This window comes from Notothenia rossii (genome assembly GCF_949606895.1).
Source record: "Notothenia rossii genome assembly, chromosome: 7".
Taxonomy (NCBI): domain Eukaryota; kingdom Metazoa; phylum Chordata; class Actinopteri; order Perciformes; family Nototheniidae; genus Notothenia; species Notothenia rossii.
Genome location: NC_136905.1, coordinates 18,838,276 through 18,861,689, shown reverse-complemented (window position 1 = coordinate 18,861,689; position 23,414 = coordinate 18,838,276). Strand labels below are relative to the sequence as shown.

At 40.7% G+C, this 23,414-nt stretch overlaps 2 protein-coding genes across 2 annotated transcripts; both read right to left on the bottom strand.

The window, feature by feature from the left end:
* Positions 1 to 4,122: 4,122 nt before the first annotated feature.
* On the bottom strand, positions 4,123 to 23,069 carry rad54b (RAD54 homolog B). Its single transcript, XM_079640166.1, has 16 exons — positions 22,930 to 23,069; positions 21,907 to 22,085; positions 21,595 to 21,784; positions 14,376 to 14,594; positions 11,641 to 11,934; positions 10,552 to 10,714; positions 10,246 to 10,471; positions 9,774 to 9,860; positions 9,558 to 9,678; positions 9,315 to 9,454; positions 7,648 to 7,938; positions 7,040 to 7,203; positions 6,701 to 6,962; positions 6,103 to 6,169; positions 5,807 to 6,004; positions 4,123 to 4,861 (listed from the first exon to the last, which is right to left on the bottom strand). Exons 2-16 carry the CDS (start codon positions 22,051 to 22,053, stop codon positions 4,641 to 4,643), a joined length of 2,790 nt encoding a protein of 929 aa, XP_079496292.1. The 5' UTR covers positions 22,054 to 22,085; positions 22,930 to 23,069; the 3' UTR covers positions 4,123 to 4,640.
* On the bottom strand, positions 14,789 to 19,069 carry LOC307012958 (fibrinogen silencer-binding protein-like). Its single transcript, XM_079640167.1, has 2 exons — positions 17,404 to 19,069; positions 14,789 to 16,345 (listed from the first exon to the last, which is right to left on the bottom strand). Exons 1-2 carry the CDS (start codon positions 17,808 to 17,810, stop codon positions 15,790 to 15,792), a joined length of 963 nt encoding a protein of 320 aa, XP_079496293.1. The 5' UTR covers positions 17,811 to 19,069; the 3' UTR covers positions 14,789 to 15,789.
* Positions 23,070 to 23,414: the final 345 nt, after the last annotated feature.

Sequence of the window (23,414 nt, the reverse complement as noted above, 5' to 3'; positions counted from 1 at the left end):
TGCAAGTGCCAACGCAAATAATAGATCCAAATCACGACTGTTGCCTGTTCAACGTGACGGATGATTAACATGCATGCTACATCAAACTTAAGCCAATAAGGAAAGCATTATTCTCAAATTGTATTCTCTTTAATCTTGTACGCTACAGCTGCTAAAGTTAACATACAAGGAAGCAGTATTCAGCAGTCTATTGAGATTTAAAAACCATCCTTGCTAAAAAATAATAATTAGATGATTTTAAGAGATTTTGGCTGAGAGGTTAAATAAATACAAAATGATTCTGGTCACAACTTTCAGGAGCATTGCCAACACAAAGACATGTTCTTGTCTACTTAGCACCAACACTAAAACAAAGGAGTGACAGAAACTGAAAGATAAAAGATGTGGCTGAAAGCTGATAACAGGTTTTATATCATACTACTCAACACACCCTGGGTTGATTTCATGGCAGATTTATTAGCTGAAATTATTTAGTTTGGACTGTTGGAAATGAAAACATGTTTTGTCTTCTGCAGTTCCTTTCTGTGTCAAAGGATATCAGAACAAAGCTTTTTATCAGGAGTTACTTTAAAAAATTGCTTTGCGAAGAGGCTTAGCATGTTAGCATGAGATCCACCGCCGGCAGCATATTGTTATACAGCTGGAAACCACCCGTTGGTATTTTGTTTACAATCCGTCTATCAGAATACACATTGTTCCAGAAAGACCCGGCCTTACATCACTCTTAACTCCTGAACATCAGATTTAAATTTGCCAAAGCACTGTGTCTGTGAAAAAGAGAACGCAGAGAGAGTTATTACAGTAATTGTGGGATTACACAGATTTTTTCGGCTGTTGTTTTTCAGGACTTCTGTATCGGGTTGTGGCCTCACATGCTGCTGTGTATTACAGCGCTGATCTGATCTGCCCGACAGATGATGGGGCAACATTAAATCCTTGGTAAGTGCTGGAGCAGGACCAGGATCAGGAGGAAGAGGGGGGGGGGGGGGGGGGGGTGATCCGGCTTGCCGCATGGCAGGGTCATAGCATAGTGATGGCTATAGAAGGGAGCTGAATGTGAGACCTCTTGGTTTCTATTTCATTTAAAGACAAACAAAAATAAAAAGCACTTATAAGCACTTACATACTAACAGAGCATTTATACACTAACAAAGGACTGGCTTATCTAAAGCCAGTTGAGTAGCACTTGAAATGTTTTAGCTCTATGAAACCTGATGTACTTACTGTTATATGATTCTGTTTTCTGATATCCGTTTGTATCTTCTTGGTCGAATGCACTTATTGTAAGTCGCTTTGGATAAAAGCGTCAACTAAATTAAATGTAATGTAATTTGTCCACGTACTGTAAAACATACTTTGTCAGGTTGACAGTTGAGATGTGGGATAAACAGTCGACATACAAGAGTAAAAAACATAGGACATTGTGACTTAATAAAGGCCGCACAAAATCAAGAGTATAAGCGATAAAAGGGGCGGATATCAGGGACAGGGACTGAATTGTCCTGCTTGAAGGGAAATTCCAGTGATTTCAAACACAAATGAAAACTTTTGAAGGGAGTGTACAAGATCTTGTTTTGATACAGAGCTGCAACAGATAGATCACAGATCAGAGGAGATATTAACTATCTCTACTTTGATCTGCTTACAGCAACTGCCAAACGCTGCAGTGATCTAGTTTCAGATTTCTATGAGTTCTCTTAGTTCAGATGTGGGCCAAGGAGGTCATTGAGGCTCCATTTTAACAAAGTAATAGCTAAGACCATTTTAGATCGATGTCAGGGAGGACACATCTGATACTATAATCTTGTCATCGGTACCTCAAACATATTTAAATCCAATCTAAAATGAGAGGAATAATAGATGACAGGTCACTCTGTATTCTGAACGGTAGATCAAAAATGTGTTGAGTCCTCTTTGTAAACAGGAGGAAACAGGATAAACAGAAAGGCCTCACATCATTTTGGATACACGTTCATTACTTAAGACTTTTAAATGACATGGAAGTAAAAGGCATTAAAGTCAATTTGGTTGACGTCTATTGGCCTCTGTGTCTCTATATATCTATAAAGAGAGCAGTGCAGAAGAGACAATGTATTACAAAGAGAGTGACGCAGATTATCATCATCATCATCATCATCATCATGTCATCTCATCTAAAAGGAGAACAGACAGGAAACAGAGCCCTAAATGGTGTTTCAAAGACAGAAGCTTTCATAATGTTAACATAAGAGTCATGCCCCTCATCTTGTCCCCAATTAATGTCTAGATTAGTCTCTTCAAACTCAAGTGTAACCAGTCAGGTGCCATCAACTCAAGTAGACTGCCTTTACTTCTGGTACTGATGTATCGTCAATAATTCTAGGAATGATATTATTGAAATATAAGCATTGTGACCTTAGTGTGTGTTGATACCAGAGGTTTGAGTTCCTGGGATCACAGAGAATACACTCCAAATCTGTGTTTCAGTCTCTCCATTAAAACAACTGTATCTCTTCCTGACCCTCCAGCGCTGGAAAGTTGTTCATGCCGCCGATATGCCAGGTCTCTGAGCCGTCTGGCTGGAACGCATGGCTTAATGATGGATTGGCGATGCAGCCAGCAGCGGCTTCTCAGAGCTTCACACAGACCAATTCCTCCTCGTGCACACAACAGCACATGGCCTACGAGGCTGGAGGATCAATATCCTGCTTTCATATAACCATCGTCTGTCCGACACATTTCAAATAACAAAGTGCTTCAACACATAATAGAATTGCTCTGGAATAACATACAGTATTTTTACATTGACAAAGCCCGGCCAGGGTGACAGTTGCTAGGCCACCGTTGGTTCGTGTCTGTAGGAAATCAGTTTCCCTTTCTTAACGTCTGTGCTTTGTATTGTGGTAAAAATACAGTTCATTTTAGCCATACTAGTGGCATGGCTTGATGGAAACGTGTGTTGGTCAGTCAGTCAACCACTTTGGACCAGACTAAGGACGGGACAATTTAGGATTTCATTGCACTTGTGATATTGTGATTGTGGTGAAAATCCTCCCATGAGCTGCCTAAAAAGCTTTCTAATTCTAGAGCAGTAAAAAAAAAAAGAGCCTGATTTTCCTCTAGAAAAAGGAGCTCGGATAGCAAACTGTAAGGGTCCCTTATACCAGCCACTACCAAAGAGCGCCTTCATTATACTTACATGTGTTTCTTGATCAATTGTAATATAAAGAGATTCCACCAGGTTTTAGAGCAGTTTAAAGCATATTCGGCCATGATAATGCAATGTCCAGACTGAAAAAGCTCAACAACTACTGGAATTGCTCTCAGTCTTGTTTTACTATCCTAAATGCATTAGCTTCTGAAAGAGACTGGACTGGCATCAACAGTTTAAATTCACATTGTGGCCACAAAGGTGTCACAACGATACGTCAAGTATGGCACACACAGTATGGCCTGTAGAGCTGCGGCCGCTATATTCACTAAAGGGAAAGCTAAACATCTCAGAGAAAGAGAGAGAGACCCATTTATTATGCAACAACATGCTGAACAATCACGCAAAAATGGTGAGCATCCCATAAATAATGATTACCCTGTTTATGTAAATACTTATTGTGTTGGAGCTCTGTCAATCTGACAGACGCGAGAACAAATCATATGTAGATTCAGGACGCTCCCGCGTGCAACGAGATAACTCCCACACAGCAGCTTTGTGTTGAAGAGCAGGAGCATGTTGCAAAATGACAGACTGAACAGAACCAACTGTGGCCCACATTTAAAAGAAATGCTGACACGATAAAGAAGTTGTCCTTATATCAGATTAACTGAGAATTTAAAGAAACATTTTTTTTAAAGGGAGACTCAGCTCCTGATGCACACGGCCTTGAACTGGAGTATTTTCTATGGATGGTTGTATACACATTCTCTCCATACCACCCAAGGTCTGTCAACTAAACATTTCTCAGATCGACATAAATCCTCTAAATATTACTCTAGAAGGACACAGAAACACCCCTTGAGCGTGCTTATCTACCGAGTGTGGATATAAAACATACCTGATACACAAACACTTATAATCTGCCTCATTCTTACACGCATCTGAAGTGGTTGATTTACCAGGAAGAATTATTCACTCAATAGCAAATGTTCATTTTAAGAGCCTGTTTTCACACATTGAATTTCATTTATTTTATGAAGTTTTACAGTAAATTACTTTGAATAAATAAAGAACAATGTTTAAGAATAGATACAGAATGTCAGTAACGTCACTCATTGCCATCGTTGGCCGCGCTGTTGAGTGTTTGTTGCCAGGCTGCTGTCAAAGCCCAGAGAGCCTGAACGAAAACATGTAAAACGAATGTGTGTGTGTGTGTGTGTGTGTGTGTGTGTGTGTGTGTATTTGTGTGTGTGTGTATGTGTGTGTGTGTGTGTGTGTGTGTGTGTGTGTGTGTGTGTGTATGTGTGTGTGTGTGTGTGTGTGTGTGTGTGTGTGTGTGTGTGTGTATTTGTGTGTGTGTGTGTGTGTGTGTGTGTGTGTGTGTGTGTGTGTGTGTGTGTGTGTGTGTGTGTGTGTGTGTGTGTGTGTGTGTGTGTGTGTGTGTGTGTGTATTTGTGTATTTGTGTGTGTGTCTTCTATATCTAGAGTGTAATCTGTGTGTGTCTGTTCACGGAGCGGTGTGAGAGATGGTGGTCTGGAAGGCGAAGGTGATGTGTTTTCGTGCGAGATCGAGGTAAGGGTCGGAGAAGGTGTGTGTGTCACCAGAGAAATGTCTCCATTGCATCAGCTCAGACATGCTGAGAGGCTTCTGTGGCGCCCCCCCGCGGTCACCTTGATGACCGAGCTGGCATGGCCTAGCAGAAACCTGCTCGTCTTCCTCTTCAACAGCTAAGGGAGAAGAAAACAGGGAGTTAAGCAAGCTCTTAATCCATAAAATGATCATTTTAATCAGTTACTTAGCCTATTTAAAATCATGAGGAAAATGGTGCATGTATCCAATTGTATGCTCAATACTACCCAAACGCACCAATTAAAAAAAAAAAACTTATCATGCTATACTTGAATAATATAGTGTAGGACCATACCTATATAAGGCATATTTATACTTTTTATTTGTCAAAATACCAAACAGATCATGCATTTCAGCCATTCCTCATTTCGCTCAATGTAACACTGTCTTTACATGGGCTGATTCTGTGAGAACAGCACCATCTACAGGCCTGGCATATGTACTACAGCGTCTCCAGCGCTTTCCAACGGCAATGTCCGTGGCTGTCTCCTCCTGATTGGTGGAGTTGGCCCAATAGCCGTAGTGCCACTTCTGTGAAGTCAGAGAAGTGTTCAAATCTGCATCAGTCTGTATCAGATCCGTTGCAGCCCCTTTTTAAGAGATTTGTGTATGGAGGAATATTAGAGAGGGTTGTGTTTTCTGACACTTGGTGAGTTCCCTGGAACACCTGGGACACATATTCATGTATAAAAGACGTACAAAAGTGCATTTTGCATGATAGGTCACCTTTAATATATAAACACTTCCACATAAAATGTAACAAAATTGTGTTTGGGAAGTAGTAGTCGAGCATACCAATAGATACATGTAGCCTGAATAATATCGAAGTTGTTTGTAAATGTTTTGCTGTTTTCAAACATGGCCGCCATTTACTTAAATTTCTCAGTTTTTATATTTGACGTTTGCAGTGAAGGTATGCATGTAAAACCGTTTTCTTCACAAATTGAAGTTAAGTAGAGCAATATATTCAAATAATTATTTTGGGGGCTAACTGTCTTTTTAAAGACTCAGTAAAGTCAAATGCGTGTCGCCCCGATGCCTACCGTGGGCCGAGCCGTCCATGCTGCAGCTGCAGTTCAGCAGGTCGTGTGTCAGACAAAGTGTGTCTGTCAGGCTAAACAGATCTCGCAGTTCACTGGTGGAGAAGCTGGTGTGCTCCGCCTTTTTGCCCAGGTCCACCACTGTCCCAGAGAGCCCTTGTTTGGCCACCTGTCTCTGGAATATACGCTCCTCAATAGTGCCTGAAGGGAAATAACACACACCCAGACATAAAGCTGGAGTCTGGATCATGATATACCGAGCAGTCTGGCTGATTGTGTGAGCATGTGAGTTTTCTGACCTGCAGTGAGGAGACGATAAATGTGCACAGTCTTCTTCTGACCATCTCTCCACACCCGAGCCATGGCCTTGACACAGAAGGGAGGGAAAAGTTCGGGGAAGAAAACACACAAATGTTCACAGCACCATCTGGTGGATATGTATGTATATATAAGTGATGGAAGTCTGATGGAAGGGCCAGAGTGAAACAGGGTTCAATTGATAGTTTTCACACCAGCCTAAAATCAAAAAAAGCTCTAAAACCACTATTTGGTTGACCCGATCCAGAGAGGTCGGTGTGAAGGTCCCCAAAATATGTGCTTAACACCGAGGAGACCAAAAACAAAGAAAGCAGTGTTAAAGACTTTCACATTTCAAGTTAAATTCAAGGCTTTATTGTCATCGGTACATTAGCTACAGTGTAGATATGGCAATGAAAAATTTAGGTCACAGGCTCCTCCAACAGTGCAACATATATATAGGACATGGAACAAATACAACTGATAAAATAGTGCAAGAGAATGTTTGGAGATGTGCAAGTAAATACAAATAAAATAGAAATAGTGCAAGAAGAGTCTATATACAAGTAAATTCTAAGCATGTCTCAGTGTGTGTTTTACCTGCATGTCATTGGCAGGGTTCCAGTCGATGTCATACAGCACCAGGTGGGAAGCCCCGATCAGATTAAGCCCCACCCCGCCTGCTTTGGAGCTCAGCAGAAACAGGAAGTTCAGAGAGTAAGGACTGTTAAACCCGTCGACCAGCCGCTGCCTCTGGCCGGTGGGGGTGTGTCCGTCCAGTCGGCAGAAGGTGTAGCTCATGTGAACACACAAGTCTTGCAGCATGTCAAGTGTCTTAGTATAGTTGGACACTACGACCACCCTGCAGGGGCACACACACTCTGTCAGTATATATGGACAAAAGTACACACTTACAAATGCAAACACCCACACACACACCTGTCTGTAGGGTTGAGTTGTCTGATGACGCTCAGTAAGTCCGACAGCACCAGAAGTTTTCCAGAGTCAGCCGTGTTGAGTCCACCTGAAGAGTAGGATTCTGGGAAGAGCTCAGCCAGGCCGTCGTATAAAGTGTTCTCCACTGAACCACTCTCTTGTTTTTCCTGAGAAATATAACACAGTACTTACAGTTAAGATTGGGGGGGGAAATCTCTTGACACTAAGACATAAATGCAAACTGCTTTGAACACAGTTGGTGCTGTCCAATCAGATCAATGTCTTAAGTGGCTGGATGAATATTTAATAAAAACAATTGTAATAATAATAATGAAAAGATAATTTATAAAGCCCAAGTAATAACATAAACTGCAGCTCAAACAGCTTTACGAGATAATCAAAGTTAGAAACACAGGTACTAAAATCAACACAACATACAAAAACCATAAAACATGTATGAGAAATATAAAGAAGTTAAGTAATGAAAACAAAGACGATATAAAAAGGTTAGATCATAAATATCCATGTGGAGCTTTTTCGAAAAGCGATCAACTCGTCTCATTAGTGATGGGTTCTGTTTCCCTCCCCTTCCTAGCAGCAGAGAGCGTTACCTTCACGGTGGAGTGCAGCAGCCCGGGGTGGTTGCAGAGCTTCTTCAGGGCGGTGATGCAGGCCAGGTGAGTGTGAGTCTGCGTGGAGCCCTGGAGGCAGGCTCTGAAGACTCTGTGGCCGAGGAGCTGCTGGTACAGGTCCCGCTGCAGAGGGGAAGGCTCGCAGAACAACGTCCAGTCCAGACGAGGAGGCAGGTAGCAGTTGATGATCTCCTGCGTCCGTCTCAGGATGAACATCCCGGTCAGACGAGAGAGCTCCGCCGCTCGCTCTTCCCCCAAAACCCTCTCCTCCTGACGGCAGACATTCAATTCAATCAGGTTTATTGCCAGATAACCTTTTCTTTATACACTCATTCAAATGTTTGGAATTGCATGCCACAAGCTTGATCAGGTAAAGTTTGCTGGCTGAGAGTTATATCCTTATTTTTATGAATGATGTTTCAGGTTTTTAAAGTATAAAAAGTCTTCTTTAAAAATAAATGTGACTTTGCATGAAGCAATGTGTACAGTTTTAAAATGGGCACATGTTCCTTAATCGGTGTTAAGTGCACAATTAATTGAGCAATAATATAGATGTATATTATATTATATAGCAACTCTTGGGTTTCCAAAGTTGAAATTGGATAAGGGACATTTACTTAACAGGGTTAGGACTTAAAATGTAGTTTACAAAAAGGTTTTTTAATATAACCACTGAGTTGAATGCATAAAAGCCAAAGAAAAAATTGGGTCCAAAGTTCACGCAACGTTTAGAGCGCAATTGTCCCGTTGCAGTTATATAAAGATCGAGGGTCAATTACATTTTTCTGGGCTGGAAAACAGATAAAAAATCTGTTGCGACAGGGACATCGACTAAATGGAAGTAATGAAATGCTTATTTTTTGGGTGGCACAAAACATAGATTTGGTCCCTAAATTAAACCGTTTTAGGCTCTGTAAGAATAGCTATTGTAGAGAGAAGGAAAAAAACATGAATACAATAGTTGATTCCCAAATGTGCATTGGCAGTGTATGTACTGTATATATGCAGCAGTATATGTACTGTATATAAGCAGTGTATGTACTGTATATATGCAGTGTATGTACTGTATATATGCAGCAGTGTATGTACTGTATATAAGCAGCAGTGTAAGTACTGTATATATGCAGCAGTGTATGTACTGTATATATGCAGTGTATGTACTGTATATATGCAGCAGTGTATGTACTGTATATATGCAGTGTATGTACTGTATATATGCAGCAGTATATGTACTGTATATATGCAGCAGTATATGTACTGTATATAAGCAGTGTATGTACTGTATATATGCAGCAGTATATGTACTGTATATATGCAGCAGTGTATGTACTGTATATAAGCAGTGTATGTACTGTATATATGCAGTGTATGTACTGTATATATGCAGCAGTGTATGTACTGTATATATGCAGTGTATGTACTGTATATATGCAGTGTATGTACTGTATATATGCAGTGTAAGTACTGTATATATGCAGTGTATGTACTGTATATATGCAGCAGTGTATGTACTGTATATATGCAGTGTATGTACTGTATATATGCATATATGCAGTGTATGTACTGTATATATGCAGTGTATGTACTGTATATATGCAGTGGCTATATCGAAATAAAAAAAACTAAAAGGTCAGAGGTTGTATTACCTCAGCACAGCCGGGCTGCCTGGAGCGTAGAATGGGCTCCTCGTAAACCTTCTTATACCCAGTGGACGACCCGAGGATGCCCGGGTTAACAAACTCTATAATCGCATAAAACTCCTGCAGGTCGTTCTGAACCGGGGTGCCTGCAAAACACAAACACACGTTTTTGTTGTGCATTGTTTGTCAGAGACAGTTTTCCTCCAGCTTCCTCTGTCAGGAGCTCTGTATCTCAGCGACGGTGAGTACCTGTCAGTATGACTCTGCGACTACAGCTCAGGCTGCTGATGGCTGAAGACGTCTTGATGCTGCTGTTCTTTAATCTGTGGCCTTCGTCACAAATCACAAGACCGAACTCCACTTTCTGTACCTGTAATCATGAGAACACCATACATTAATATAACAAAAGACAATAAAGGCTAATTGAATTGTAGAATGCACACTTGCCAGACAAGGTGAACGTACCTGGTCCAGGCAGCGCAGCAGCATTTCATAGCTGATTACAAGAACGCTGTGCAGAGGAGATAACACAAACTTCTCGATCCTGTTGTCCTGTACGTATGTCAACAAAGGATGAATAATATTAATGATTTCATATATGCTAGATTAAGGAAAAGAGGTGATTCAGAAAAAAGGCCAACAGACCAGGAGAAGTCATAGATCACCGTAAATTCAATATCAATTAGATGCAGAATTCAACAAGAGCACAGAGGTACCAAATACACAATAAACTATTTAAATGGCCGGTTTAAAAAATATATTATGCATCACTTTAAATAACTGTAGTTTTGATAGCTTTCACTGTTACTGATTATGTTGTTTTGTTACATGTCAGATGCTGAAATCTCTTAAAACACACAACATGTCATTTCGGACCATAGAGGTCTCTCTCTAGTTCATCGAATAAATAATCCCCCCCCCCCCCCCCTCTCCTTACCTGATCCACAGTGAAAACGTTGATCCGCTCTCGGCCCAGCCACTTGTTAAACTCCGCCCCCCAGTTGTGTACTAGGCTGCCAGGAGTGACCACGAGGACACGCTTAGCAACCGGTTTCCCCCCGTATGGGCCTTGTTTAAGCAGCGTCCAGGCCAGCGCCACGCTCTGGAGGGTCTTCCCCAGACCCATCTCGTCAGCCAGGATAGCCCCGTAGCGCCCCACAGCTCTACACAATGAAACACATGAATATCATCTGTTGATGAGACGAACTACAGAAGATAAGTGGTTCAAGAACGGCTCCATTACCTCAAGCCCATGACACACTCATAGAGGAAGAGCAGGCCGTCCCTCTGGTGGGGGCGCAGTTGGGTCGTCAGGTAAGGGTCAATAACAACGTCCACCACAGGAAGCCCCGCCTTGTTGTTAGACCACTGGTGGTTAGCGGAGGGACGAGGCATCACCAGAGCACCTGAGAAACATCCAGAGTTCTGAGTATGTTTCCACATAATGCACACTAGAGGCAATATAACAAGATGATTTCTTTATTGTTCACATGAACAATTTTAAATGAACTGTAAAGTTAAAGATATATTGACAATTGTACTAGTATTTCTATTTTATACATCTTTATTTTGATCTGTTTTAATTGTTAGTGTAATAAGCACCAGGAAATGTTTTGTTGATTGTGATGTGTGTACCTGCCCAGGGCCTGCAGGTGGAAATGAGCTTTAAACTATAACCTGGCATATAGCATCTCTTCTCTCTTTGAGATTTATAATAAATGTAATTTATATAGGGCTTCTCATCTGCCAAGACAAATCTCGGAGCACTTCACAGCAAAGGACACTGATACAATTTGAAAGATTAAAAAAATAATAATAAAGAAATGTTTTAAAGTCGGAGATAGCGATAAAAATGGCAATACTCCAGGTGTACCATGCTCAAAGTTTATTGGAAGGCCTGCCGAAAGAAGAGGGTCTTAAGGCCGGTGTTTTAACATTTATGTATTTTTTTGCATGGTCCCTGTTCAATAAATATATATAAACAAATAATGTAAAATGATCTTGTTTTCACAGTCCATAAACTGATTGTTCAACACAAGAGAACATATATTTTGAGAAACAAAGTAATGCATGAATGAGTATAGTGCTATTGAGTATAAGTTTAGATTTTATAAAACCTAATGATATACTATTCCTCCATTGATCCCTATTAAGACTGTAAAACCCATGCACAAAGCGTGAGTTCAGCTTCTGAATAACTTACATACTGCTCTTATATTCCTTGGCCATCCAGGCCTTTTATTTCCCGGTAAAACCCTTACTGGCGTTCTTGCAAATCATGTTTACTAACAATCCTGACATATCATAAAGAAGTATTATCATTACTACACACCTGCAGCCAGCGGGTCATGGCGGGGTTTGCAGGTTTGTTCCTTCTCTGGGTTGGACCCTGGATGATCTGCTCTGCCTGACAGCAATGGGGAGCAGAAAGCTTTGGACCCCGAGCCACGAGAGGGAGGTGGAGCCGTCTTTGATACTGGCTCCTCTACCTGCACCTCTTGGAAACAACGTCCCCTGGCAAAGTCCTCAGCTGAGATGATCCCCATCACCTCCACCTCCTTCCCTCCGATCATCAGGGTCTCTCCATCAGAGAGGGAGGCCAGCGTAGACACCTTGTAGCCGCTACCTACACACAAACATGCACAGGCATACACAATGAACATATGACAGTGTGTATTGGGAAAAAAATGAGTTTTAAAATGTTCAGTAAATCTACTTAAAATTGTACATCTTCCTTTCATTGTCCCCAAGTGACCACAAAATGTATGTATGTATGTAAAAGTATTTAGTCAGCCACCAATTGTGCAAGTTCTCCCACTTAAAAAGACGAGAGGCCTGTAATTTTCATCCTAGGTATACCTCAACTATGAGAGACAGAATGAGAAAAAGAAAATCCAGAAAATCACATTGTCTGATTTTTAAAGAATTTATTTGCAAATTATGGTGGAAAATAAGTATTTGGTCAATAACAAACAAACAACATTTCTGGCTCTCACAGACCTGTAACTTGTTCTTGAAGAGCTTCCTCTGTCCTCCACTTGTTAACTGTATTAATGGCACCTGTTTGAACTCGTTATCAGTATAAAAGACACCTGTCCACAACCTCAAACAGTCACACTCCAAACTCCACTATGGCCAAGACCAAAGAGCTGTCAAAGGACACCAGAAACAAAGTTGTAGACCTGCACCAGGCTGGGAAGACTGAATCTGCACTAGGTAAGCAGCTTGGTGTGAAGAAATCAACTGTGAGAGCAATTATTAGAAAATGGAAGACATACAAGACCACTGATAATCTCCCTCGATCTGGGGCTCCACGCAAGATCTCACCCCGTGGGGTCAAAATGATCACAAGAACGGTGAGCAAAAATCCCAGAACCACACGGGGGGACCTAGTCAATGACCTGCAGAGAGCTGGGACCAAAGTAACAAAGATTACCATCAGTAACACACTACGCCGCCAGGGACTCAAATCCTGCAGTGCCAGACGTGTCCCCCTGCTTAAGCCAGTACATGTCCAGGCCCGTCTGAAGTTTGCTAGAGAGCATTTAGATGATCCAGAAGAGGATTGGGAGAATGTCATATGGTCAGATGAAACCAAAATAGACGTTTTTGGTGAAAACTCAACTAGACGTGTTTGGAGGAGAAAGAATGCTGGGTTGCATCCAAAGAACACCTACTGTGAAACATGGAGGAGGAAACATCATGCTTTGGGGCTGTTTTTCTGCAAAGGGACCAGGACGACTGATCCGTGTAAAGGAAAGAATGAATGGGGCCAAGTATCGTGAGATTTTGAGTGACAACCTCCTTCCATCAGCAAGGGCATTGAAGATGAAACGTGGCTGGGTCTTTCAGCATGACAATGATTCCAAACACACCGCCCGGGCAACGAATGAGCGGCTTCGTAAGAAGCATTTCAAGGTCCTGGAGTGGCCTAGCCAGTCTCCAGATCTCAACCCCATAGAAAATCTTTGGAGGGAGTTGAAATTCCGTGTTGCCCAGCGACAGCCCCAAAACATCTCTGCTCTAGAGGAGATCTGCATGGAGGAATGGGCCAAAATACCAGCAACAGCGTGTGAAAACCTTGTGAAGACTTACAGAAAACGTTTGACCTCTGTCATTGCCAACAAAGGGTATATAATAAAGTATTGAGATGAACTTTTGTTATTGACCAAATACTTATTTTCCACCATAATTTGCAAATAAATTCTTTAAAAATCAGACAATGTGATTTTCTGGATTTTCTTTCTCATTTTGTCTCTCACAGTTGAGGTATACCTAGGATGAAAATTACAGGCCTCTCTCATCTTTTTAAGTGGGAGAACTTGCACAATTAGTGGCTGACTAAATACTTTTTTGCACCACTGTATGTCTGTATGTATGTATGTATGAAATTAACATTTAAAGTGACATATGTTAAAGATTTGCTTAAAAGGACCAGTGTGTAGAATGAAGTGGGACCTAGGGATGAAGCCAATTGAATAACGCTAAGCTCACCCCTCCCTTTTCAAGCATGTCAGAGAACTACAGTGGACTTCGGTTAACAAAAATGCAAAAGGACCTCTCTAGGTCCAGTATTACATTGGTTGACAGAAGATCATATAGAGTGGCTTAAATGTGTGTTAATTGTTCAAAGATGCCATAGTTTAGGGAAAGTGTTGACTAATAAATGCCTGAATTTGTTATGCATTTGGTGTAGACTCAAGTTATGGCTCAGTTGTTGGGTGTCTTTTTGATCAAACAGTTTAATCATAATCCCATTGGGATCCAGGAATTGTACAAAACTAAGCAAAAAGACAAAAGTGGTGTTTGGGGATTGGCTTTTTTGATGCTTTATCTGAGAGGCGGCTTACATTCTCAGACTTTGAAATCCCTTATCAAAAAGGCGACAAAAGCACAATTCTTTGTTTCAGGTGATAAAGCCTAATGAAAACAAAGTTATGTATAACATATTTATTTGTATGCCAATTGATCACAGGGAAAGAAAACTGCCACGCCCCTTTTTCTCCCACCGAACTTAATATGACGATAAGTAAAGACTAAATCTAAACTGGGGTGTCTCTGTCTCACCCTTTCCAATGTCCTTCCCCTCCATGTCTTTCAGTGTGGCGGTGCGTCCTCTTGTAATCAGGACTGCATCGCCCTCCCAGCGCTTGTGTTTCTTCTTACTGGCTTTACACCACATCACACTGAGGTACCGCACTCCATCCTGACTGCAGCCAGCGTCTGGGCCTGCCGCTCCAGAAAAACCGACTGACCCTGAAGTCAACTGAGGGTCACCATTCAATCCTGCAACACAAAGACATATAATATTGTGAAAATAAATATCTAATACAAACTTTGCATAACTCACCAGCAGGGGTCACTGCTGCACCAGTCCACACATCATGCTAGAGCTTTGATAGACCACTTCATAAATTCACAAGCACGAAAACTTAAGTGCTACTCATGCCATGTTAGAAATAAAAGTGTAAGGACCCTTCGACATCATTTGATTTTGACAAAACACCAAAGTAAGAGATCTTCCTAAGGGAGGTTGAAATCATGAGAGCGAATGTTTGTTTGTAATAAACACAAAATCAGGAGTATTTATTTTCTTTTTTTATAAAAACAAGTCCACATAAGCACAAAGTGTAAAAGAAACTGACAACATTCATTTACCAACAAACATTACAATACAATCAAAGTCACATACATTAAATAACGATAACATCGCAAATCTAAGTCCACATTTTTGATCGCCTAACTCGCCATTAATTCAGCAACCAGAGAGAATTAGGACTTGAACTCACTTCGATGTAACTACAGCAACTCACAGAACAAGATTTGTCATCAGTAGCATCTCGTGTTTAAGGCCTTCAGTTTAACTTGTGCTTCAGTGCTGGGGTTCTGCACACTTCTCAGTTTTACAGAGTGTAACTTTGTTTTTTTGTGCTTATATTTCCTTGTTAACATACAGAATACTGTATAAGCGCCGCTAGCTTGGATACCTTAAAGTGCTACAAGATACTGATTTTTTTCTTTTTAAGATACTCCAGTTAGTAGTGAATCATTAATAATATGCTTACAGATGCATACATCATAGGGGCAGATCTATGCAGGATAAGCACCATCGTGGTACATGCCATTTATTACTAATAATATTCCTTTCAAAAAGTTGATATCACTTCTTATTTTTTTGCCTATTTTGGCTCTCACAGTGTTTATAATATGGGCATGTACAAGTTGTGTTACTGCTTCTATTAAAAAGTGTAAATGAAGATACATTAAAACAATGACAAGTATACACACAGACTGGTCAGGCTTATCCTGCGATATGCAAACAGGCTTTCCGTGTACGAGGCACTATGTTTCCAAAAGAAAATTCAAGTTCTGAAACAGCCCTCCAAATAAAAACTGATGTGTGATAGCTCCTCAGCTTCTTCTCCGCTTCTGCTCCTCAGAGCCTCTACTTTTCAAACACTGATGTGTGTGTTCATGGTCCCTAAAGAGGAATTGGCAGTCCGTGTCTCAGTCGAGCAGCTCTTAGTTTCTCCACTTTGATCTTGGCTCTCAGAAGTTCCTCTTCCAGATCCTGTTTCCTCTTCAGCCCCTCCCTCTTCTCCTCCAGGTACAGGGCAACCTTCTTGTGATTGGCTACCACCAACTCGTGCTCCTCTTTGGCGAGGTGCAGAGAGCGAAACCTGTCGGGTTCGTGGTGAGGGTAGAGGTCGTTGGGAAAGAGGTCGCAACGTAACGGTATCGGCGATGTGGAGAGGGTGATGTTCACGGAGGAAGTGACGGGGGAGAGGGATACTTCGTAATCGTGAACGCTGCCCAAGTCGTGCTCTGCCTCCGGCTCCTGGCCTCCATCCAGCCCTGGCTCCGAGTGAGTGGAGAGGATGGGGAGGTCTGGCGGTGGTTTTACATCCTCTTCAGGGTCCAGCTGGACCACCTCATCGGGGATACTTGGGACAGCTGCTGAGTAATCCTGGAGTCCAGCCAGAGAGGAGCTGCTGCCAGGGTGTTCCACAGGAGAGTTGTGCTTGCTGTATATTAATCTACAAATGGAATAAAGGATACAATTAAGTCAGACGAGAGTGCTTAACCAGCATTTTTCAAGGATCTACTGTCAAATAAGACTATACAAGAGGAAATTGGCAATTTACCAAAGTAAAAATAACACATTTATGCTGGTTTGTTGCCAGCATAAATGTGTTATTTTTACTTTGGTAAACAGTACTGTTTACCAACAGTAAATAACATTTTTCATTTTTATGTCTATGGTTCATTTTTGGTGCAGCTACACAACGAGTAGTATGCAGAGGCTCAATTCTCACGATACAATAAAGGTGTTGCTTCAAGTATGCAGATGGCGTGGTGCCATTTTGTATTCTCTGTGGTTCCTACATGTGACGACGTGAGGCATCCTAAGACATCTGATGTACAATTTTAAGTGTACATGACTCTCTGTACTCACACAGGCTCAGAAAACACAGTTCAGATGAATGTTTTTTTTAAGTTGAATGATAAATTGTTCTGTTTTTTGTATTACGAATTATCCTTTCTTTTTTTGCTATTAACCCTTGCCAAGTCTTAAATAAACTGAAATGAAACTACAGGGTTTTTTGTCTTCTGTGTGCTTTCATGACACAATATCAGTTGTTCTGCCAAATTTGCTTCCTTTACATAGCACTGGAAAATTGGAACACGTTTAAATAATTATTTTGGGGTGGAATTTTTTATTTGCAATTGCCTTTTCCAAACAAATAAACAAACACTACAATTGACCTTAAATTAAATCGGCAGATTAATCAAAGAAAATCTGTTTTTTTATGTGGATAAAAGAAAAAACTACTAATGAGTAGTTTTCTTCCAGTAAATAACAACAGGACATACTGTATTTTCCTGTTGTGCCTGACGATGTACACAGAGTGTGTTATCAAGTTGGTTTCTGAGCTGTGAGTTCAGCCCCTCCCCTCTCTCCTCTAACAGATGAGTCAGCGTCCTGACTTAAAACTGTCAATGTTCTTGCTAAACTTTCAGCTGACTGTCGAGTTAAACCTTTAGGTCTGTAATAAATGAGTGTATGTGCTCGTGGGTGCATATCAAACTGTACCTGCGCAGTGCCTGGTCCTTCTCATGGATGGGCACGTGCTGAAACAGGTGAGGGATCATCTCCATGATTCTCCTGGTAGGCTCAGAGATGCTCGATCTGTACTCTGGCTGGGCGTGTCTCCGCTGCATCACTTCCTGCTTTGCTGACTCCTTCAACCTCTTGTAGAGGGTTCTGAGGCCCTGAGCGGTGCGATGGGGTCTGTCTCCTCCCAAAGCGTTGTATAGCTCGGCAACAGTTTCCCAGCACTTGTTTTTGTCCACGATGACTGCATGCTTGTTGGTGTGTTCCTCCAGGATGCGGATGTGAGGACGGACCAGCTTCAACAGGTCCAGCTTCTCAGAGAGGGTGAAGTTGGACGAGCGAGCTTTACCCACCATACTGGACAAAAACACAGAGCTGGATGCCATCTTATAGCATAGCGGTCCCTCGTAAGCCAAGTCCAGCCTAGTGCTTACTGCGTTCAGCAGCCACTCTCAAAACTGACGCTCCTTACTCTTCCCACCTGTCTTTTTTGTCCCTGCTGCTGGGTTATCCTGGTCCACGGTGATAAAACCAACTATGCTCATTCCCATACATCTCAAATGTACCTTCTATTCTACTTCTAAATGAAACATATGCTATTTCTAAAATGTGCATGGATTTAAAGTCTACTCCTAGGTTCCCTCTCAGCCACGTTGCACAACAAAAACAGCCTGTGCTGCACACAATAAGAATCAGGCTTAACTAGGCCAGCCTCGTTTAGGCCCCCGCCTACCGCGGAGGGCTTTGGATGAATTCCTCCCAGCTTAGGCTGACGTAGTTAAGCCGCTTAAGCCCAGCCCGACCTACTTACAGCTCGGTCTCTCTAAAACCCAAACCAAGCACAGCACAGAGCACAGCACAGAGCACAGCACTGCCTCAACATTAGAAAATAGGGACGGCAACAGAAGCTCTGTGTCCTGCACAAATGTGTAACACTGCCTTTAAGTAGTGTATTATTACAGGTTATTAGGGGTCAGGGGGTCTATTTTCCCAAAGTGAGTGACGCTCTGATGTAGCGCTGGTTTAACTCTGTATAGGGGGAGGGGTTTGCGAGCGAGCTGCGCGTGCCCGCGGGAATATCAGCGTTTATCAATTTCCAGCCGTCTACAGTGAAGGAAGGTTACAAAAATAACGATTCATATGATTAAAAAATGTGTTTAGGAAATGCGAATAGAAAGGGTACTGAGGCGAACACAAAGTGGTGTTTTGTGAGGAAAACAGCGGCACTAGTTGCTCGTGCAGGAGGAGGCGGCTCACTGATCCCGAGCACAGTCCTAATCTTCCCCGCGCTGCCGCTGCACTACCCCGCAAATTTACATAATGCTGGACCTGCTGTCACTCAACCCGCACGGTTTAACATCCAGCCCTCGTGTGTGTTTGTGTGTGAGTGTTATTATTAGCCATAGAGACAGGACAGTCGGGCACTGCGGAATAGGAGAGCGGTGTTACATGATGCGGCTTCTCACGGGTTTTACGTATAAACTTGTGAAAACCATTCAATGGACATTTAACTGGAGCACAACTTTGCCGGTTTATTATAGAGTAGTCAAATCAAGGAAAAGCATCGATGATGTAACGGTGGAGGTGATGTTTACAAATGCATCTAACTGTGTGATTATAGTAAAACCATGTGGAGAGAAGGGGGCAAGCGTTATTGGTTTGATCTTACAGTGGTTGTGTAGAGTGAAAGCAGACTGCCTTCTGCATCCAAAAAGGAACTGAATGAACAACAAATACGTATTTTGCACATACATTTTAAGATTCTGCAACCAAAGATAATAACTGTGCACTAATTAATTTAGCTAAAGGTATTTTTTTATTATTATTTATTCTACTAATTCATCCAAAAAAGAAAGATAAACAGAATTAGTAGAAGCGGGAGGGCTGAAGCATAGCTTATGGGACGTAGCCCTCCCAAGAATCATCCTAATATAACATTGGCATTATTGCGTCACGTATAGAAATTAAGTATAATAATATATGCATATAATAATATATGCTATAAGCATTGTGGACCCTTATTTTGACTTTTTGTGTGTTCACACATACACAAAATATACATAAGCACCATATGTTTAGGTGTATAAGTACACAAATGCACTCATATACACCAATACAAATATTACAAGGCAATTTCCAGGCCTGAAATAATAATTCAACCGCATAACGATGAAAATAAATAAGAAGGAACAAATAAATAAAAAGTAATGTAAACAATATTAAATAAATAAACAAACTGATAAGATATTATTTCAAAAAAAAAATATTGATTCTGGGAATACCCAATATTTGTTAGCTGGAGTAAAAGTGAATTTAGTTTTGAATTGTTGATGACAAGTGATACTTGAAAGGTCTGGGTGAAGTCCATTCCACGTTCTAACTTCGATTATGGATAAACTGTGTGATTTGATGGTTGTTCTACAGGGCTTGCTACACAACCAGTTAGGATGTTGGGTATTTCCTGACTGTGTTTTGGAACTGCTTTTGAATGTTATTAGGCATTTTGTTATGGAAAATGTTGTGCATAATCAGTATTGTTTTAAGCTTTACTATGGCAACACATTTTAATAGATTGAGTTTTTTTAAATATGGGAGTTGTGTGTTCATATTTACAGACACCACAGACTATTCGTAATACTTTTTTCTTTGGGATGTTGTTATTTTTGGTAGATTTGTTGAGTACGTGTTTCCCCATATTTCGGAGCAGTAGTAAAGGTAAGGGAGAAATAGACTGTTATAAAGAGTTCTGAGTATTTGTTCCTCGAGAATGTTCTTAGTATGATACAAAATACCTATTGTTTTTGACAGTTCAGTTTGTACATAATTGATATGGTGCTTCCAGTTGAGTTTTTTGTCAACAAGCAGTCCTAAAAATGTACATGCACCAACCTTTTCTATCTCTGTATTGCAAATCCGTATAATGCAGTCATTTGTACTCTCATTTTGTATTGAATAACATGTCATTTGTTTTGGCCACATTAAGGGATAATGTATTAACTGCAAACCAGTTACATAGTATTTCTGATTCCACATTCACAATTTTAACAAGATCGGCAAGATTATGATGGGAGCAGAGAATGGTGGGATCATAGGCAAACAAAATGAATTTTAACAGGTCGTAGGTGTTGATAATGTCATTTATATAAATCAGAAACAGTTTTGGACCTAAAATTGATCCTTGAGGGACTCCACATGTTATAGGAAGCTTGTTTGATTTCGCCTCGTCTATATCCACATATTGTAGCCTATTTATCAGATACCTCTTAACCCATTCTTTTGCTTGACCCCTTATGCCATAATGTTCTAATTTGTGAAACAGTATAGTATGGTTCACAGTATCCAAAGCCCTTTTAAGGTCAATGAATATATCAGCTGTAACAATTTTTTTCTCAATGTTGTTGGTAATTTCTTCAACCAGTTCAATTACTGCTGAGGAAGTAGAGTGATTTTTCTGAAATCCATATTGGCTGGGGCATAGTATATTACATTTGCTGAGGAATAGCTCCAGACGGTTGTTGAAGACTTTTTCCAACATTTTTGAAAATTGTGGCAGTAAAGAAATAGGTCTATAGTTATTAAGACTTAATTTATCACCAGATTTGAAAACCGGAATCACCTTCACGATTTTCATTTCATTGGGGAAAATACCTTGTTGGAATGATTTATTGCATATATTTACTAGGGGGGCTACAATGTTTGGTGCAACTTGTTTAACAATATTCATACTTAGTCCTAAATAAACTTTGGACTGTTTACTGTGTTGAGTATTGACAATATCAAGCCGTTCTTTTTCTGTTATTGGGTTCAAGAACATACTACTACGATTTGATATTTTTTGTATCAGTTCATACACATGTAGACCATGTTCAAAGTTAATTGTCATATCTCCCAATATGTTAATATGTAGTTCAGTGATATGTAGGTTTCCAGACAGCCTTTTCATTTTTGTATTGCAGATGATGTCAGATAGCATATTATGTAATAGTGAAATAGGTACAACAAGAAGCATTTAATTAAATATGTGTTCCCCTCACTCTCACAGTACTTTACACAACCCTACCTATAACAAAAGCAGCAGGGACAGCACCTGTTCTAACGTGGATTCGTTGCACAATCTGCACATGACTACTGTTGCCCGTAATATCCCAGCCACAAGTCGTTGTGTCTTACCTTCGGGTCCGTTGTCTTCGGAGTACTCTTCTGAGACAGTGGTAGGATGTTTTGCCTCATTTTCCTTACTTTCTGCCACACTGAGAACACGAGCCAGGGCCCTTGACAAGGTTGGAGCAGGATGGGCAGCTTTGGGCTGGGCATCAAACTTTGTTTTACCCAAAGCTGGTGCTGTTAGACTTCTCTGGACCTGCAGAATGAGAAGAAGGCAAATTCAAATTAAACAACAACACTGGATGATAAATGATGATTAAGGGAATCAAACAAATACTGAAATATTATACTGTAGGTTAAATGTTGTGAAAATGTTACCTTTTCCAGTGCATTGCCTAAACCAAGTTTAGGGCTAAGGGGCTTGAATTCAGCTGTGAGAAAGGAAGGAGATGCTCCAGGGGAAACAAACCGAGGCTTTTTCACAGCATTGCCTGAGAGCTGGCTGGGAGCTCCTGAGCGTCGCATGATGCTTCTGGCAACTAACAATCGTTTATATCCTAAAGATAGAAATGCATTATTATTAATACAGTAATTGATACCGGCAACTCATTAGGTTTTAGTCGGCACTACACCCAAGGACCTATCGAAGCTCTGACCAAATTAAAAATATGTTTGTTCAACTAAATAACAAACTTTATTTTTCTATTAAAGTGTTGGTTGCCTTGTCCTCAACAGGAAGATGGTAAACTATTTATGTATACATTTAGACCAAGACAAAGGGAAATACAAATCTCATAATACTTCATGATGATCAAATTCATTAAAGCTTTAATACACAATTAAAACATAATTCTAGTTGTACCATCACAATTACAGCTCAACCCAGTGTTATGTTACTATTAAGACACACATTTTGCCCTGGTAGAGTGTGATGAGTACGTTATATTATTTTGTTCTCAAAAATCCCGTGTCAGGTTCTTAGTTTTACTGATTTTAAGAAACAAAATCTACATTATAATGTTGGTGTCACTTGACTCTACATCAGTCTAATAGTTATTATGTTAACACTATGTCTTCTACTTGTCTGAATAGACATCATGTAATGACTTAATGCCATTCACTCCCAATATGTTTCTATATTAATCTGGTTGACAATAGTATAACCCTAAGCTTTCTATCATTTTCAACCTCTCTGAAAGGCTTGGACATGATACACCTGGTTAATTTAAAATGACTAAAGGATCAAGATCTACCTGCATAAACCCTCTGCATCACAGTGAGTGACATGTTAGCAAGCTAGTTTCCCAGCAAGCTAACAACAATCGCTAACACTTGTGACAATATTTAAACTCGGCTTTATGATGTCATGTTTGATAATGGGTGACAACGTGTCGTACATACCCGATCGGACTAAACGTCTAATGAAAACATTTAAGATGATAGAATACTAGCGTTTTCCAATAAAAAACAATCGTCCTGTCTTTCTTTCTAAAACTCTCGATTCTGTTCGGGTTCTCCCCGGTTCTCCCGCTGAATGATTTGAAGATCGTGATTGGTTGAACCACGGCAGTGGGCGTGGTCATATTTAGTTGGGTGCGCTTGATTTTAATATCGTAGTAATTTTCATTTCACGGTAACATTGAATTTCCCCGTTCTGTCATTCCCTGGGTTAAAAATCGAGCACACCCATTACCACCCTGTGCTGACCTCACGTTCCCCCTTTAAAAACATCAGAATCAATCTTGAGATGATTACGTTTGTTAGGTTTTGCATATCTTAATTATTATGATACTTCCAATAAGGGTAAAGTCAGGGGCACGAGTCCGGGTACCTTTGTATCAATTGTTTTTCTTTCTTAAACCAGTAAATTGCTTTTTTGTCTTAGA